This window comes from Agelaius phoeniceus, chromosome 16 (genome assembly GCF_051311805.1).
Source record: "Agelaius phoeniceus isolate bAgePho1 chromosome 16, bAgePho1.hap1, whole genome shotgun sequence".
NCBI lineage: Eukaryota > Metazoa > Chordata > Aves > Passeriformes > Icteridae > Agelaius > Agelaius phoeniceus.
In genome coordinates this window covers 15476716-15494690 of record NC_135280.1, presented here as the reverse complement: position 1 = coordinate 15494690, position 17975 = coordinate 15476716, and the positions used below count along the sequence as shown (strand labels likewise).

The window sequence follows — 17975 nt, the reverse complement described above, 5'->3', positions numbered from 1 at the left end:
TGTTTTATTTCAAGGAAGAAACTGAAATAATAAAATTGCACTAAGCTGAAGTTGGTGATAGCACAGGGCTGGCATTTGCATCTTTGCACATTTCTCATCCCTATCCCAAGAGCTGCCTCTCACATGGCAAAGACCACAAAACCCTACAAAAGACCTCACAGCAATGCCTTCCCTTGGACACTCACCACCAGTGACACCAAGGAACTAAGCCCCAGCAGCATCCACACTTCTTGCAGAGCATCAATACCAGCACTTTATTCAATATGCATGAATTCCTTGTGTGGGAATCCAACTTTGGCTTCAGTTCCCACAGCAGGAAGACTCCCAGACAAGTCTGTACTTGCAGAAGTGCATTTTGATTCATTACTCACCTCTAGGCAAACATTAAACACTCAGAGGAAAGAGATGAAAAGGGAGGCTGGAAAGTTAAACAGTTTCACTTACTGATCCAAAGATGGATGTGATAAAGGAAGAAGCGGCCCAAGACTTGATCCAAGGCTCGGTTCATTTTCAGTCCAGCTGGGGCTCCCATCAGCCACTGGAGCAGGTCCTGCAGCTCTTCAGCCACGTGCTGCAAACACAAGGAAGCCAAGCCATGGAGAGAAAAGGCTGCAATCACACTGGACAGGGCCAGTGCACTGCAACTGCTGCCCCCTCAAGTATTCTACCACTACCTTCAAACCAATGGGAAAAAATCCAAACAACTGCTTTACAGACAGCCACCTAAATCAGAAATGCACTTTTATTAACTCCTTACTGAATCAAACACAACAGCTGAGAGGAACCTGAATTGTTTCAGTGGTCTCTGTGCTGGGACCATGGAACTATGTCACCTCTGGCCACCTCTGGAAGGCTTGCACAGTGGCATTTCTTGGGGTAATGAGGGTCCTAGAAATAGATGGCAAATGCTGGTGCACAAATCCACTTCTGAGGACAGTCAGGTGAAAAGTCAGAGCTGAGTTTGGGGAAGGCTGTTAGGATTTTAAAAGGCGGGAAGATGGCACTGCACTAATGGGCAAAAGAGTTAATTTTTATAAACAATCTGTGTTTGTTTAGAGCAGGATAGAAAACACAGTTACATAAATGTATTTCATGCACACATTCCCTTGATACTTGGTAGTGTACTAGACAATGTCCCTGATCATCCCTATCATTGTCTGCAGACTTCATGGGTACTCATGGCATCCCAGCAACAAAGCAGCCTTGGAATCACTGAGGAAAAACACTTAATGGAGGTCCTCCCCACATCACTGAATCAGAAAATCATTATGGTTGGAAAAGCCCTCTAACATCAAGTCCTATGGACCTAATACTGCCTCGTGCACCACTAACTTACATCCCTAAGTGCCACCCACATGGCTTTTTGAACACTTCCAGTGACTCCACCACTGTCCTGGGCAGCCTGTGACAGTGCCTGACCACCCTCTTCATAAAGGAATTTTCCCAATATCCAATTTAAACCTCCCCTGATGCAACTTGAAGCTGTTTCCTCTTGTCCTGTCCCTTGTTCCCTGCCCTCTCATGTCAGGGAGTTATGCAGAGCCAGAAGGTCCCCCCTGAGCCTCCTTTGCTCCAGCCTGAGCCCCTTCCCAGCTCCCTCAGCCTCTCCTCGTGCTTCAGCCCCTTCCCCAGGTCTGTTCCCTTCCCTGGACCTGCTCCAGGCCCATGTGCTGCCACTTCACTGCTGCAGAAAAAAACAAACCCCAGCTCTGGGCTTGTTCTTCCCTACCTCAAATGTGTGCTCCAGACTCTTCACTGAGGGCTGTTATTCACTTTTTCTGGTGATTTCAGCCCAGGCTGGTGTTATTTATTGGTTTTATCTCTCCACTCCACTACTCCACACTCCCCTTGCACTTGGGTGATTTTTCTCCTCAGAACTTCACACCTGCCCTGCTCCCCTGAGCTGAAACCATTGCTGAGCACCAGTTACCAAGCTGTGAGCTGAGGGAGCTGATAACCTTCAGCAAACAGGTGGGGAAAATATTTGGAAGAAGTGACCTCTTACACTGTCCTACATGGACAGAGAGGAAAAGCCCTCTTTCTCCAAAAATCCCACTTACAGCCCACACAAGTGAAGGGCACTGAAAACTGCCCATGTGCAGAACCACCAAGCCACACTCCCTAAAGCTGATGCACTGTAGCCTACTTTCCTTATCATTCACATGTATAACTTCCCTATGGAAAAAGTATTTCCAATGAATGGTTCCATTTTCTTTATTAACCAACAGATGCTGGCAAAATGAGTTTGTAAACATTTACTTTTAATGCAGTGGCAAAATTAATGGCTCCATTTTCAACTTCTCCAAAAGGCTTGTCTTTCTATTCCCTTCCTTTTCCATCTCTCACTGCAAGTCAGGACTGATTGGATCCCATGGAGCTCACCTCTGTGGCTGAGAAGCGTTTGCTGCTTTATAAATAGACTGGTTTTAATATTTAAAGTGTTGGATTGGTAACTTAGAAAAAGCATTTGGGGATTTTAATGAAATATTTAAATGCTTGAAAGCAGTCCTTCAGCAAGGCTGAGTTTTAGCAGGGAGTATTTCTGGAGGCTGCCAGTCCCAGAGGTGCTGCTAAACCCTGACAGGGGCACGTAGCCCTGGGAAGGTGCCCTACATTGCTGTTATTTAGCTGGGTAAAACAAGAGTCCTGGAGCATAACCTTGCAGGTTGTTTTCCAGACAGATATTTTAGGACTGATCAATAGCAAGCAGAATGAGGAAAGGTGACGGTGAGTCCGATTCTCCTCCTGCAGTCATGAATACTGAATGTGGGCATATTAATAAATCAGGTACAGTGGTTTGGAAGTGTTTCATAACAGGGTACTGGGACATGACCAAACTGGGGAGAGACTGGTGCTAACGAGGGTTAGATGAGCTCACTGTGAAATATTCTCCTTCCTGTCATGCTCTTCTTCCTAGTCTCCATGTGCAGAGGTAAAGGCTGATGTGACATGGCTGGAGAAGGACGCACAGGGCACTGTGATGCTCCAGGGAGTGCAGCTGGGGGTCAGGAGCACCAGGAGGGGCTGAGGGAGCTGGGAAGGGGCTCAGGCTGGAGAAAAGGAGGCTCAGGGGGGACCTTGTGGCTCTGCACAGCTCCTGACAGGAGGGGACAGCCGGGGGGGCTCAGGCTCTGCTCCCAGGGAACAGGGACAGGACAAGGGGAACAGCCTCAGGTTGCACTAGCAGAAGTTTACATGGGATATTGAGAAAATTTCTTCACTGACAGGGTGGTCAGGCACTGACAGAGCTGCCTGGGGCAGTGGTGGAGTCCCCATCCCTGGGGGCCCTTGTGGCCAGGGGTTAGTGGTGAACACAGGGGTGCTGGGCTGTTGGTTGGACTTGGTGATCCTGAAGGTTATTTCCAGCTTTACAGGTTCCATCTGGTGCAAGTCAGAGCATGCAGAGGCAAAGCTGTCCCTGTCAGACACACCTGCCCTGTGTCTGTTGTAGGTGGTTGGGGCTCTAAGATAGACTATTTTATAAATTAACATCTAAAAATATTTTTCAGGAAGCGTTCTCTCTGCTTGCTTTGTTTATGGATCAGTGGAACAAGACTGACTAGGAGCATACATCCAATTATCTCCAAGCCCCAGTAAAGCTTTTGCAGGCACAATCTATGATAAATATGTAACTGTTTCAAACAGATTGCAACTTAGGAAAAAGAGACATCAGCAAGGATAAAAGAGATAAAGGGAAAAAAAAAGGAGATGGTTTATGAGCAGTTCTGTTTAAAACCAGTGCAAAGCTTTGAGTCAGGTATTTCTGAAAGAAGGCTGTCTTGTGAAAGGCAAAAGCAAGGACAACCATTGGGAAGCCTGGTGGGATCAAGAGAAGGAGGAAGGTAGGAGTTGTGAGGGCACCTACAGAGAGAAGATTATTCAAGTTTTCCATTTTTGGATTTGAAAGCCTGCTTCAAAAATCAGTCTTTCCTAACAGCTCCTTGCCAGTTACTCCCTGGGTGTCTCTGAATCACATCTGCCTCACTGAGTGACAAAAGCAGCTTGTTATTACAGCCAGCACAGTACAGCTCACCATGCTGGAAAAGTGGGAGCTGCACTCAGTGATGTCTTGTGCAGCATCAACAATTGCCACCCAAGTGCTGATTTGAGATCCATTTTATCAGAGGATAACAAGGGATGGCCAGGGAACACAGCTTGAACTCCTGGCAGCAGGCTGAGCTTGTTGACTTGACCCTGGCAGTGCTGAGAGTCAAAATCACCCACCTGCACTGCTTCCTTCCAGAGAAATGTTGGTTGGAAAAAACCCAAGCACTATATCCAGAGCCCACACAGCTGGGATTTTCTCAATGTTAAAATCAATCAATCAAACCAGTAAGGTTATGTGTTATATAAGGGTAGTCTGTCAATATTAAAATCAATAAGGTTAAAGTGAGGTTATGTATATAGCCTTATTATACATAACAATCTTATTATAATAGCAACATAGAATATCCTGAGTGGGAAGGGACCCACAGGGATCATCCAGCCCAGCTCCTGGCCCTGCACAGATACCCCAATCCCACCCTGGGCATCCCTGGCAGCGCTGTCCAAACACTCCAGGAGCTCTGGCAGTCTTGGGGCTGTGCCCATTCCCTGGGGAGCCTGGGCAGTGCCAGCACCCTCTGGGCTAATGAGATACCCAATGTTGTATTTACCAACAGACACAGAGGTGTAGGGTCAATGCTATCAGCATATCTGGGCACAGCTCAAAGCAGAAGAGTGCTAGGGAAGGAACAGGAGCTCTCTGCACACAGGGAATGCTGAGTTACTGAACTTGGCAACACACAAGCACTTGAGAAAGCCCAGTGATGGGAATAATGCAGACCAGATGGACACTCAGCAGCAGAGAGGAAACCTACTGCTGAATGGCTGAGGGGAGATTTTGCTGTCATACTGGAAAAGAAGTGGTGCTGGCTTGCACACCACATGCTGAAGTCATTGGTATATTTTGGGATCACTCAGATCTGCATTTTTTAAGGCCTGCATATAATGCATATAAATCAATGCCCAGCAAAGGGAGTAAAAAGACTCCAAACGATTTTATGTCCACAATCTCATATGCCTGAAAGAAGAAACTAAGGCTGGAAAAAAGAAGAGTTGTGAATGGCCTGAACTGATAAGCCAGGAAAAACAGGGAAGAAAGGCACTGACTGGCTATCAGCCCCCCAAGACATGGAGGAGTCAGCACCTCCAGGAATGAAAGCAAACAGCTCCTGGTGATAGCCAGGTACCAGAGTCCACACACAGAGGAGGAGACTTGCTGAAGATAGCTGTCACTATGATGCAAAAGTTGAGTGACAGATGAGCTAAATTACTGAAAGAGGAACAAACAAGCAACCCTCGCAAGAAAACCTGTCCAGGACAGGTGCTGGGGTTGGACACACCTTGAGCACGGAGAGTGTCCATCTGCCAAAGACACTGGGCAGATGGAATCCCTCCCAGAACCACCTGTGCAACCAGGAATGCAGCCAAAGCCACTTCCCTGCAGACTTGTTAAGAAATCAGATTTCTTAGAGCTGGGCACTTCCAGTAATCCCAAAGGGAAAGCTCTAGAGAACTTAAATTTCTCCAGCTGAAATATCTGTAAGGGAAAAGATGTAGGAATAAGGCTTGGAAGAATATTTGCAGTGTATAGCTCAAACACAAGACCAAGTGTCCTGCAACAAATGTGGTTCTCCTTACCCACCACCACTGCTGAGTAGTGCTGTAGTAGCCTACAGCACACATGCTGTCCTTAAAAGTTTGACTATGAAAGATAAGAAAACCAGCAATAGCCCTGATCCACAGCTATGCTGGACAATCCATACATGCTTTCTGCAAGTCCAGCATGTACAAGAATGATCAGAGACCTTGCAATAATTAAGAAGCTCAACGTGGACCAAAAAGATCGTTGTCAAGGGAAATGTGAGGTCTTCCCAGGAAATGCAGCATAAGCAGGAAAAAGAAACCACTGCTGGAATTTTCTGATCAAAATCAAATTCCTCTCAACCAAGAAGCTGCAAAAAGAGCAGAGAGAAGACATTCTCCAGCTGCTAGAAAGAAACCAATGGAAAGAGCCATGAAGAAATGAAAGAAAAGTGGGCAGAGAAAGGATTAGGCTGTGCAGCTGCATGGCAGGGCTCAAAATTGGCTGCACATGTAATCCCAAGACACAGAAGCTCTTAAAAGAGAGCTGACCTCAGATTAGTGGTCTGGTCTCCAGCCTCTGAAGTACATTATATGTTCCTTACTGCCACTAAACAGATATACTGGAGCTCTGCATCTAAAATGAACCACCAGAAGAGCAGGACGGTGTGGGTCATACTCGCTATCCATGAATTTCTGCTGATGTTGAGGGATTTCAGTGGGCAAGAGGAGTTATGTTTAAGAAAATCACAACACACAGTAGGTTTTCCTAGTTTGGCCATATCCCAGAGCTCTTAGGCAGGATTTCAGGTGTTTGTACCCTGACCAGCAAAGCCTTTGGACTTCCCCATGAAACTCCTTCCACAAGCACAGCTGCACTGCTTATCATATTTGACTTTCCAGTAGTTTATCAGACTCAACCCAGGTTACAGCTCTTTTTTCACCACAAACAACCCATATAGCAACAACTTGAGGACACTTTCTGTCGACTCCAGAAAAAAATAAAATAAAATAAAAGCACTATGGCTCCATAATCACCCAACCTGCAGCTGCAGAGCTCTGTCCAAGCCATAATTGTTCCTTTAGAAGCTTGAGGAGCCCTCCCATAAACATCTAATTAGTATTCACAGCACATGCAAAGCAGAGCTGAGTTTCTTTCGAGCAACCCCAACAGGCCTGATTTGAAGATTTCACTGTTCTTGAGGAGACCTAATTTGCATGACTTCAGACAGGTCTCTCTGAAAGCTTGTGTGAGAGGCATTGCCTCCTTAACAACCACCCCAGAGCAGGTGAAAGGGGATCAGATTTGGCCAGACTTACGTCAGCCACAGGGATGAGGGTGTCAGCAAGGTGACCAATGCGGTTCTTCCTGTACAGCCACGACATCAGCAGTATCCCCAGGGCCACATCAATCAGCAGAGACACAAAGATGTTGGCTTTCCTGCAGGCAGGGGAGAGAGAAACAGAGTTAAAGGAAGGACAGTGTTTAATGTTTCAATGACAGTTGTTGGCTTCACTTATGTAGCACCTTTAATGTCCCAGGGACACCAGGACAACTCACTGAAGAGGAACAATTTTGGAATCTTTTCACTTCCACTGGTGTGCTGCTCCTGTAGGCAAGCACAGGAGAGGTTTGTTCAGCCTGGAGAAGGGAAGACTGAGGGGAGACCTCCCAGCTGTTTACAGCTCTCTCCTGAGGAGCAGCTCCAATCTGTGACCAGGGACAGGACCCAAAGGAACAGCTGGAGCTGTGCCAGGGGAGGTTTAGGTTGGATATCAGGGAAAGGTTCTTCCTCCACAGGGTGCTGGGCACTGCCCAGGCTCCCCAGGGAATGGGCATGGCCCTAAGGCTGCCAGAGCTCCAGGAGTGCTTGGACAACACTCTCAGGGATGCCCAGGGTGGGATTGTTGGGGTGTCTGTGCAGGGCCAGGAGCTGGGCTGGATAATCCCTGTGGGTCCCTTCCCACTCAGGATATTCTGTGATTCCATGATTCTAAACTCAGAGCCACTCAGAGCCTGCCACATCACAAAACCTTTCTTAGTAGGGAGCAAAGAGGGGATTGAAGCTACAAAGAGGAATGTTAGACAGAAAGGTATATACACACTCAGGGGGGGTTTACCAATTACCAGTACCAAGGGCAGCAGCACTTGGCCCATCCACACTGAGATCAGATGGCTTTCCCAGACAAGGCAATAAATAGTGGTTTTGGGTTCATACACAAACCAGAAGGGCTGCTGGGCTGCCCCTTCCTCACCAGAGTTCCTGAATGGAATTCCATGACGTGAGTTATTCAGGAATCAGACAGAACAATCACAGATACTTTTGGCCTTCAAATCTGTTAATCTATTTTAAGTGTTCCCTGGGAGTCTATTACTGCAGGATCAGAGAATCACACAGAACAAGACTGGCTGTGGAAGAGCTGTAGGGCATCCAATATCTGTCTCAGATCTCTGCTCTGTTCCTCTCGCTGTGCTGCATGTTTGCTTTTTCTCTTACACTTTGTTACTGTTCTAACAGTGTAAGTGGAGTCTCTGGTCTGCAGTTTCTGCACAAAAAGCTTTCCCAAAAGAGTGGGTGAAAGAGGGGAGCATTTAAACCTTTCTGCTCTTATGGAAAATGCCACTGAACACTGATGGATGGCCGTGGTTGACAGCAGCACATGTGAAAGCAATGAGCCTGTGGGAGTAGTGACAGCAAAGCACACACACATGGGTGCAGTACAAGCTTTTGGGGTGCAATATCCCAGTTGCCTTGCCTGAGCTAGGGAAAAAGGCAGGTACCTGGCAAAAGGCATGATTAACACATAAAAATACAAATATATATGCATATGAATACAGTGCAGAGTAAAGATATGCAAACTAGCAGGGAGTAGAGGAACATGATAGGGTGCAGTGAGGACCTAGTACTGTCCAGGCATGGGACACATGGTTTGGGCTCCCCACAGGAGACAGGAATAGAGCCAAGACACACCTAACTTTACATGTACTCCATACCTCATCAGCTGATTTTGGTTTTGAGCCTTCTTGTTGCTGCTGATGACCTGGAGGTGCTGCAGGCGATGTCCTAGCTGCTCACAGGTTGAGAGTTTGCTCCACAAGAAAGACAAAGGCCAAAACTTCAGCACCCTGCAGAAACACATGGGAATGTCTCCTCTTGCCTTTGCCATGTAGCAGGCAGGCCAGCATCCAACATCCATGCAAAACAGTCAGTGTGAAGTTAAGGTTGGGCAACCAGAGCTGGTGATTAGATGTTAATGACTCTCTGAAAGGTTAAAAGAATTAAGGCAGCCTTGCCAGACCAAGACATGCAGACAACCCAAGCTCTCATTTGCACTCTGTCAAACCATGTCTCACTCCTCCAAGGAAGCCACAAGGCAATCCTGATCCCAACCTCTGCTTTTGGATACATCACTGGGCTTGCACAATGCTCCAATCTCCAGGAGAGCAGAGTCAAGCTGTGTTCAGTGCAACAGTTCAACATGGTGTAACTGCTGCCCAAACCCCAGTGTTACTCATCACAGATCATGGAATGGGTTGGGTTGGAAGGGACCTTAAAGTTCATCTCATTCCACCCCCCTGCCATGGGCAGGGACACCTCCCATTGTCCCAGGCTGCTCCAAGCCCTGCCCAACCTGGCCTTGGGCACTGCCAGGGATCCAGGGGCAGCCCCAGCTGCTCTGGGCACCCTGGGCCAGGGCCTAATTCCCAATATCCCATCCATCCCTGCCCTTTGGCAGTGGGAAGCCATTCCCTGTGTCCTGTCCCTCCATCTCTTGTCCCCTCTCCCTCCCAGTCCCTCTCCCTCCCTCACAATCTCCTGGAGCCCCTTTAGGCACTGGAAAGGACTCTAAGGTCCCCCCAGAGCCTCCAGCTCTCCCAGCCTGGCTCCAGAGCAGAGGTGATCACAAGTCTCTGTGTGGTGTGAGCCTGGTTTAACAAACAGCTGTGCCCTCCATGCACTTTATGTCCCTTCCCCCCTGCTTTTCTTTTTTCTTCCACTTGATCCTTCTCTTCTTTTTTTTTTTTTTCTTTATTACTTCCAAATTCTTTTTTCAGGGTCTTCACTTCTACCTTCTCTCCACTGCCTTGCAGTGACCAGCATTATGTAGATAACCAACTTTTAGCATTTAATTAGGTTTCAAAAGTTAACATCCACATTAGGCCTGTAGGGGAGGAAACAGTCACAAGGTTCTTTTCTTATGACTCAGAAGAAAAGTACAAAATGATGCTCAATTATTTTGGGGAGTTACTTTTATTACCACACAACCTATAAAGTAAGGACAGTTGGTGATTTGTGCAGGCTGAAGTGACACAGCACCGGGAGCAGGCTGGTCACAGAAACCACAGCAACACATGGCACCACGTTTGGTTTGAGGGATAAATTCTGATGTGGACATAATTTGGTGTACAGGAGGACACCAGCCAGTGCAGTTGTTGCACTATTTTCACAGTGTTTTACTGGTTTTTGTTACAGGTCCAGGAATCCATGGTCACTTTTAGTCACTTCATCTACTCTCCTGTGCTGCTTTGGCATGGTTTTTCAGGTTTACATTCATTTCACACAATACCATTATTCCTTGTATCCTGCTTCACTCTGGAAATTGCACAGCTGCTTGGATCATTACTGAGCAGGGCCTGGAGCTGGATGTCCCTGCAAACTGTGCGTGCCTTCCATGGATTTCACCCGGAGCGTGCCAGCCCGTGCCCAGCAGCAGACACCCCCACGACCGGCCAGGATGGGCACACTGGGGTGCCCACTGCTATTTATACAATTCACACAATCACAAAGGTACAGTTCCTCCAAACCATGCTCAGTTCCCTGGGGCTGCTGTCCCTTTCCTCCCCACACCCTCCTGAGCCCTTTGAACCCCACTTTGTGCATCATTTGTCAGCTGAAGGACCAGAGTGTTGAAGTCCCCCTCCTCCCCCTCCCTTCCCATTCAAATTTCAGACACATTGGGTTTGAAACGCAGTGTACTGTGAATCATTCTTAATTTGAGGTCTCCAAGTTACTCAGCTCTGCGCTACAGCCTCCCACCTTGGAGACAAATGAATGCACTACTCCTCAGCTGACTTGTCAGGAGGAGGGAGCTGAGGCGGTGGAGAAAAGAGCACCGTGCAGGGGAGGGAGAGGGGGTGACTGCTCTGGCCACTGATCACACACACCTGGGCTCACAGATTCACCAAGACACCAGAGCAGATGAGTTTTCCCTTCCAATTATGCCCCAGCTCAGTGGTTACAAACTCTGGTGTGGCAAAACTTGACTAGAGCAGAGAATTGCATTTGAAATGTAAAGAAGGGGAAGGAGGAACGCTCTACCTGTGGGATTATGTACAGATGGCTGAAGGTGAAGAATTATGGGTCAAACACCAGCTGCCAGACCGTGTCAGCTCAGGCAGAAAGCAGCAGCTCTGGGGCCTGTGCTACACTACCCACTCACTGGGTGATAGTCCCATCCTCTCTCAGCAGTGCGTGTCTCTCACCATCCATGGCTGCTCCTCAAGCTGGAGGCAGTCAGCCACTGGCTCACCCCCAGTCTGACACCCCCAGCCAAGAGAAAGGACAGGCTGCTGTTGTCTGCCTGAGGAATGTCTTGCACAAATGGGAATGATTCCCAAAGCAGCCTCATGCCCAGAGCACCAAAACATTGTGCAGCCTGCAATGGTCCAGCTCCTCAACTGGACACCATGGGGCCAAAAACACATCACAGGGATGTCCCTGTCTGTGCTACAACTGACTCTCTTTTCACTCACCACCACATGCACAACCTCTATTCCACTCACATAGTTTCACATACATACACATACTTATTGAAATAAAAATACAAACGTACTGCAAAAAGCTCAATAGAGCAGCTGCAAGATGTGCTATGGGAACTCTCCTCTCTGTGAGGACTGGGGAAGAAAGCAAAAAAATATTCCTTGCGTGGTCTCCTACCCCTTTGCACATTGACTGTGCATTGCCAGAAATACTCCCACTTGTTTACAACACAGTATATAGAACCATTTTCAGGACTTCAATGGAAAACTAACCAGATAAAAAACCCCAACAAAAATCTAGTGATGTTGTGTCATTGCATTATCTAAGCAGCAGGAGATCTTTGGGGTATTTCCAAATATATGGAATTTTTGCAATAAATTAACATAGCCTCCATGAGTAAGTCTTGATTTTCCAATTCAGTTTTTTCCCAAGAGTGAGAGGGGAATTTTCAGATATCAGATGAAAAGCAATCTTTCCGAATCTGGATCACATGCAAATATTAAGCTCCATTAACCAGAACTCCTGCGTGTTTTCTTGCTCCTTGCTAGAAACTGCAGGAGCAGTGCCTCCCTTTGGATGAGGAATTGGAGGAGTTTTTATATAAACAGACTTTTTTAAAAACGAGCACATGGAATTTATTGCCTCAAGACTAAAACCTCCTAACGTCCCCAAGAGCAGAGACCTTCAGGGATAATGGGAATGCTGCCCCCAAGTTCCTCTGAAGCAGAATCGCAATGGCCACCCCTTAGCACACGGTGGTGCTGAAGAAATGCCTTAATTCAGGATGTGCGGGACTTGAGAACAAGGGGTGAGCTTGGAGGGATGGCAGTGACTCACTCCCTGAGATTTCCAACACTGCTGCCCTGCTTCTCCTGAGCAAATACAGAACAGAGGCATATCCAAAAATCCCCAAACCTCCTCAGCCTGAGAGGACATTGCTGATCTCTTTCTTTAGCCTTTCAAAGCTGACTATCCCTTAACATCACAAAAAACAGATAGAAGTCCTGTGACCTGAAGGAGAAAAAAACCCAGTAAATCTTATTTTATGGGATGTCCTGTCCCAGCATGGGGAGGAGGGGACTGGAAGGACACCTGCATGTGACATCTTGAACTCTCCCTGCCTCGAGTATGTTGGCATGAAGGAGGTTGTACCACACATCATGTGGTGCAAAATGGAACCAAATTCCTTCAAATGACTTAGAAGGTCAAGCAGGAGACTTGTTATAAAGCCAGGTACTAATCTGTGTTCTCCAAGAGTGATGTTTTAAAACAAGTAGGAGATAAGTAAATATAAAGTTGATACTGTGGGTGAATAAAACAAAGGAGAGAGAAAGCTCTGCCTCCCAAGGCTAAGGACAGGCTCAGTGTTGGTTTATGCACAGCAAGCCTTGCATTCTGCCTGCTGCCAGGTACATCTGGCTGCTGCTCTACCTCAAAACATCCATCCTGGCCCTAGGAAAAGCTGAAGTCAGAATTCCTGAGAAGCTGGGCCCAACTTGCCATTGAGCTTGAGCTCCCAACTTATGTTTAGACTGCAGACTGAGACTGGATGCCAGCAAGGCTTGAGCTTAACCTGACTCCAAGCCTGGCCTGAATCCTGGCACCAGTTGAGGTGGGACCAAGTGAGACCAGAAAAGAATCATCCTGTCTGTTGGTGATGGAACACAGACAGAAAAAGGACCTTTTGAGCTGACTCCAAATCTTCTGCCCAACCACAAAGTTGTGACTTAATCACCATTAAGAACCAGTAACACACAGTATCTACAGAGCAGTCCCAGGACACAGGGGTCCTTGATGATATCAGGTTTGAATCTCAATCTCTTCCAATAATCCAAAACAGTTTTTCCTTTGTGTACCAGACTGTGTAACCCAACTGCTCAGAAAATTTTTGCATGGGAAGAGTTTTACTGTAATTCTTTTACAACTGTATCATACAATTGGAAACCTGTTAAATACCTCCATTCCTTTAGGCTGTACTTAAAAAGATTTATCCATGAATATAGTAGTAGCTGTTATCAAAATTTCATCAATTACAGTGTCTTCTTGCAGCTTAGAACCAGAACTCCACTCTCCTCTCTGGCCCAACCTCTCCAGGCAGCTGCAGTGGTGGAATCACCATCCCTGCAAGTATTTAAAAAACATGTGGCACTTGGAAACATGGGGTATTTTGGTGGCCTTGGCAGTGCTGGCTTAATGGTTGGACTTGATGATCTTAGAGGGCCTTTCCAAGGTAAATGATTCCATGATTTTACGTTTCTTCCCTGCAAATCTGCTCAGAATTAGCTTTCAGTCCAAGCACTTGCCACGTATTACATTTGGAGCATCCTATTCAAGCTCACAGTTGTGAGAACAGGATTTCACCAAGGATTCAGGCTGAGCAGTAATCCCTCTAAACTTCTTTAAAGTGCCAAGGTTGCAGCACCACAGTCTCTTGGAGAGAGGACAGATTTAGAAACAGTGTTTGCTGATGTTTCACAGCTGCAGAGGGAGTCACAGCAAACAGGGAGGAGGGAGTCCCCAGCTATGGAGTCTAAGGACAGCCTCATGTCATTCTGTCAGCCATAGAATGACAGAATGTTTCAGCTGTGATGAAACTGAAGCAGGGCTGAACTATCCCTGCTGCAAATGGGGAAGACATTCACACCTCCCCAGAAGACCTCCCAGCTCCATGAAGAGCACTGAGGGAGCCTTGGGCCTTGTGTTTTCCTGTTGGAGCTCCACTCCAACAGGACCTCTTGCAGCAGCCTGTTTCCAACAGAACAATTTTGTATCACATTTCTGATTGGGGTTGAGCAGCAGTTGTGCAATTCCTAAACAAGAATTACATTTCCAGGCAAAACAAGCTGGGTGCTGTCACGTCACCTACCTGCTCCTGCAGATCCCAGAGAGCAGTGAGAGCAGGAATGTCAGCAGCATGCAGGCAGGCACAGAGGCCTGCTTCAGCAGCTCCACGATGATGCTGGCCTCCACCCCGTCCGACTGCCAGTGGGTCAGCTTGATGGGCCCCTCGTCGTACCTGTCTGTCATGAACAGGACCTGGCTCCTGGCCACCGTGTCAAAGATGGCCGAGAGCTTTGAGGCATCCTCTGCCCTCTGGCCAGCTGTGTCCAAAGGGGGGTGCAGATGGGAAAGCATGACCTTGCGCTGGTCATAGTACACCAAGATGATTTCTTCCTCCTGAGGGTTCTTAGAGTGTTTCTGAAGGATAGAACAGCTCCAGAATTTGCTGTCTCCCTCTTTGCTTATCTGGATCCATGGCTCATGGCAGAATATGGTCCCAAGGTCTTCCAAGAACTCACTGAGACTCTCCTCTTTCTCCTGTTTGCTATTGCTCCATGAGCCAAGCACAGAAACACTGACTTTAGTCACACGCTGAACTTCCCCAAGGTACTGCTTCACCTGGACAGGGATGAAGGGGAAGTGCACCACAGCAAGGATGACAGCAGAGTTCTGCTCGGAGATCCAGCGGCCGATCAAAATGCCGCTGTCCGCCGAGGAGCAGCACGATGGAAAGAACACCTTCAGTACCATGGCAGTGACCCTGCAGGGACATACACCTGCCAATAAACACAAAAATTCAACTTGAGGATGGTGAGGAAATGCAAGAAAAATATGAGCTGGCCAAAGCCACCAGAGAGGAGAACTAAGCGTGTTTGAAAACACTAAGCCCAACCACATGAAGAATACCATCAGTGACAGCCAACAGCCATACACACATTCAGGAGGCTCCTGATGATCTGCAGTCTTTGAAGTCAGGGAAGGTGAGCCTGGAGTTTCCCAGTAAAGCCCTTCTCCCAGTCCTGGAAAGGTCTTTCATAGTGGTACACAGATAAGCACAGCCCATCAAACCAGCCAAGACCTGGCATTCACCCAGCCTTAGACTTTGGATCCCATATTGCATGTGCTGGAGCACCTCCTAGAGAAGGGACTATATCATAGCTCACCATGGTACCTCTGGGGAGTATTTCCTGCTGCTACCAACAATCAAACACTGGTTCATGCTATTCAGTCTCCTTTACTACCTTACAACCCAGACCTCTGCAGCAAAGTCACAGAGCAACCTTGATCCCATCACTCATCTCCTCTTGCCTCACTCCTCTCATCTGGAAACTGAGACAATAATTTTGTCAGAAGGGACTACAGCGATTAATTGAAGTAGTTTTAATTCATTAGATTCAACAGCCTAAAAAATGAGAAGCACCTCTACTTTATCAGTGCTCTTTATCTTTAGTGCTTTTCTCCTCATCATTAAAAACACATCTCAGTGGCCTTGGGAGGCTTTTCCAAAAAGGAGCTTTGAGGCAGTTGACAGTGTCTCTTTAAATAAGGTGGAGGTTTCTAACAGGACTGTAATTGCAGTAAGGAGGGCGCTGGCGCAGAACAGGCAGCATCCGGCGCCCGCTGTCCTTTCCTGTCCTTCAGTGCTGTGTGAGGGATGTGGAACTCCACAGGGCCCCGAGGCTGCTCCTCGGCAAGGACCAGTCAGCTGGAAAGGGAACACAGAGAGTATTTACAGCATGGAGAGAGGATGCGCAGCGGGAAGGGCCTGGTGGCTTTTTCCTCTCCCTTAAGAGAGGAGAGCTGAGCCAGTAAAGCTCAGAACCTGAGAATTTCCTACAGCACAGAGGGATGGAGGAACAGTTATAGGGAGTGATTAACCTCTGGGATTAATCACTCACAGTAGGGTAATCTGGGGAGTTGTGGACTCCCCATCCCTGGAAGTGTCCAAGGCCAGGTTGGACGGGGCTTGGAGCACCCTGGGACAGTGGAAAGTGTCCCTGCCCATGGCAGGGGTGGAACGAGAAGGTCTGTAAGATCCTCTCCATGTCAAACCATTCTATGATCTATGATTCTTCTGAGATCCTGCTTCCTCACAGACTCCAGGTCTCTGAGTTTATCCCTCAGGTCAAAGAGGGAGAAATGAAGTCCCTCTGTGGCCTCCAGATCTTGCTGGGGGTCGGAGGATCTCTGGAGCAGCAAGAGCCAGTGCTGGGTGCGTTCAGGACCTGCAAACACTGTGCTTCCAGCACCACACTGCCAACAAAATCCCTCAGGAGAGGGAAGTCTAAGCATATACCTTGCAGTTTTGCAGTAAAAGGGAATATTCAGTCCAAGGAAAAATAGCAAAGACAGCCCCATGATGTTTTTCCCATCTAAAAGGGAGAGCTGTTGTAAATATTGCTAGAAGAGATTCTCAGTGTCTATGCATGGCTGTCCTTAAAGGTCTGTCCATCCACTGGACATTTCAGAGAGGAATTGTCAACTGTCTCTTCATACACACACTTATTTTTCACTGAGATTGTTTTTAAAGATAGCCACAATCCTCTGGGAAAACTTCTCATGGAGCACAAACACTTGCCATCCTTATCGTCTCTAGTTTGTGAATTCCTCCTCTTACATCTTCCCCAACTTTTAAAATTAATAGTTTTATGCATGCAACTCCTCTGGCTATAGCTCAGGTCAAATGATCTGTCCTTTGGCTGCTTGAGACACGGCAGAGAAGATTCTGATATGATTTTCAGGCTGTACAAAATATCTGTACAGAATTTGGTAGCTGAAAACCCGGCTGATCAACTATTGTTATGTTAATGTTCTCATATTCCCAAATCCACGACTTGTCATGCATCCACCTCATTCTTTTCAACAGACTGTAATATCAAATGTCATCACAGTCAACTGCTTCACTGCTGCTAATTTTAACAGAAAAATCTTACCAATGTTCATGCAGTCCCTATTCATCAAGTGCCTAAAATCTTTGAGATCCACCTATTTCTGCGGAAAACATCCACCTTTCCCTGAGAGCACCTGCAATGATCTCAGGTCACCAAAACAAACAAAATAAACACCACCTAAAACGTGTTAATGCAACATGAATACAGGACCCCATGGCTGACTAATTCCAGAACTTTTGTTAGAAAAGCAAAGGTGAACGGTGGGATGTGGCCACAGTCTCACCCCAGAGGCTGCCCTGTGGCCACAGGGTGCCAAGGGGGACTGATCCCATAGCAGACCCACACCTGAGCATCCCACGATCCTTGCAGGGGGATAAGGGCCAGGATCTAAAGAATCATAGAACCATGGAATTGTAAAAGTTGGGAAAGCCCTCTAAGACCACCAAGTCCAGCCATTCCCCCAGCACCACCACCACCACTAAACCATGCCCTCAAGTGCCACACGCACACGGTTTTTTGAACACTTCCAGGGCTGGCATTCCACCACTGCCCTAGGCAGCCTGTGACAGTGCCTGAGCATGCTTTGCGTGAAGAAATTTGCCCATCTATCCTATCTATATACAAATTAAACTTCTCCTGGCACAACTTAAAGCCATTTCCCCTTGTCCTGTCCCTGTTCCCTGGGAGCACAGCCCGACCCCCCCGGCTGTCCCCTTCTGTCAGGAGCTGTGCAGAGCCACAAGGTCCCCCCTGAGCCTCCTTTTCTCCAGGCTGAGCCCCTTCCCAGCTTCCTCAGCCGCTCATGGGGCTCCAGCCCCTTTCCAGCTCCATTCCCTTCCCTGGACATGCCCCAGCCCCTCAGTGTTGCGAGGGGCCCGGCGCTGTCCCCGGCCCGGCGGGGGCTCCCCGCTGCCCG

General features: G+C 47.7%; 1 protein-coding gene across 4 annotated transcripts in view; it reads right to left on the bottom strand.

The window, feature by feature from the left end:
- Positions 1–17975, bottom strand: part of PIGQ (phosphatidylinositol glycan anchor biosynthesis class Q) — a 37762-nt gene that overhangs the window by 19536 nt on the left and 251 nt on the right. For 2 of the 4 annotated variants that reach the window (XM_054643967.2, XM_054643966.2), the window contains 4 exons: positions 14254–14944; positions 8621–8752; positions 6946–7066; positions 445–571 (listed from right to left, as the gene is read on the bottom strand). In XM_054643967.2, the coding sequence (XP_054499942.1) occupies positions 445–571; positions 6946–7066; positions 8621–8752; positions 14254–14918 (1045 nt within the window). In that variant the 5' untranslated portion in view covers positions 14919–14944. Of the gene's footprint in view, positions 1–444; positions 572–6945; positions 7067–8620; positions 8753–14253; positions 14945–15103; positions 17973–17975 lie in introns of those variants that run through there. The other 2 variants (XM_077186689.1, XM_077186688.1) reach the window with 2 other exon arrangements.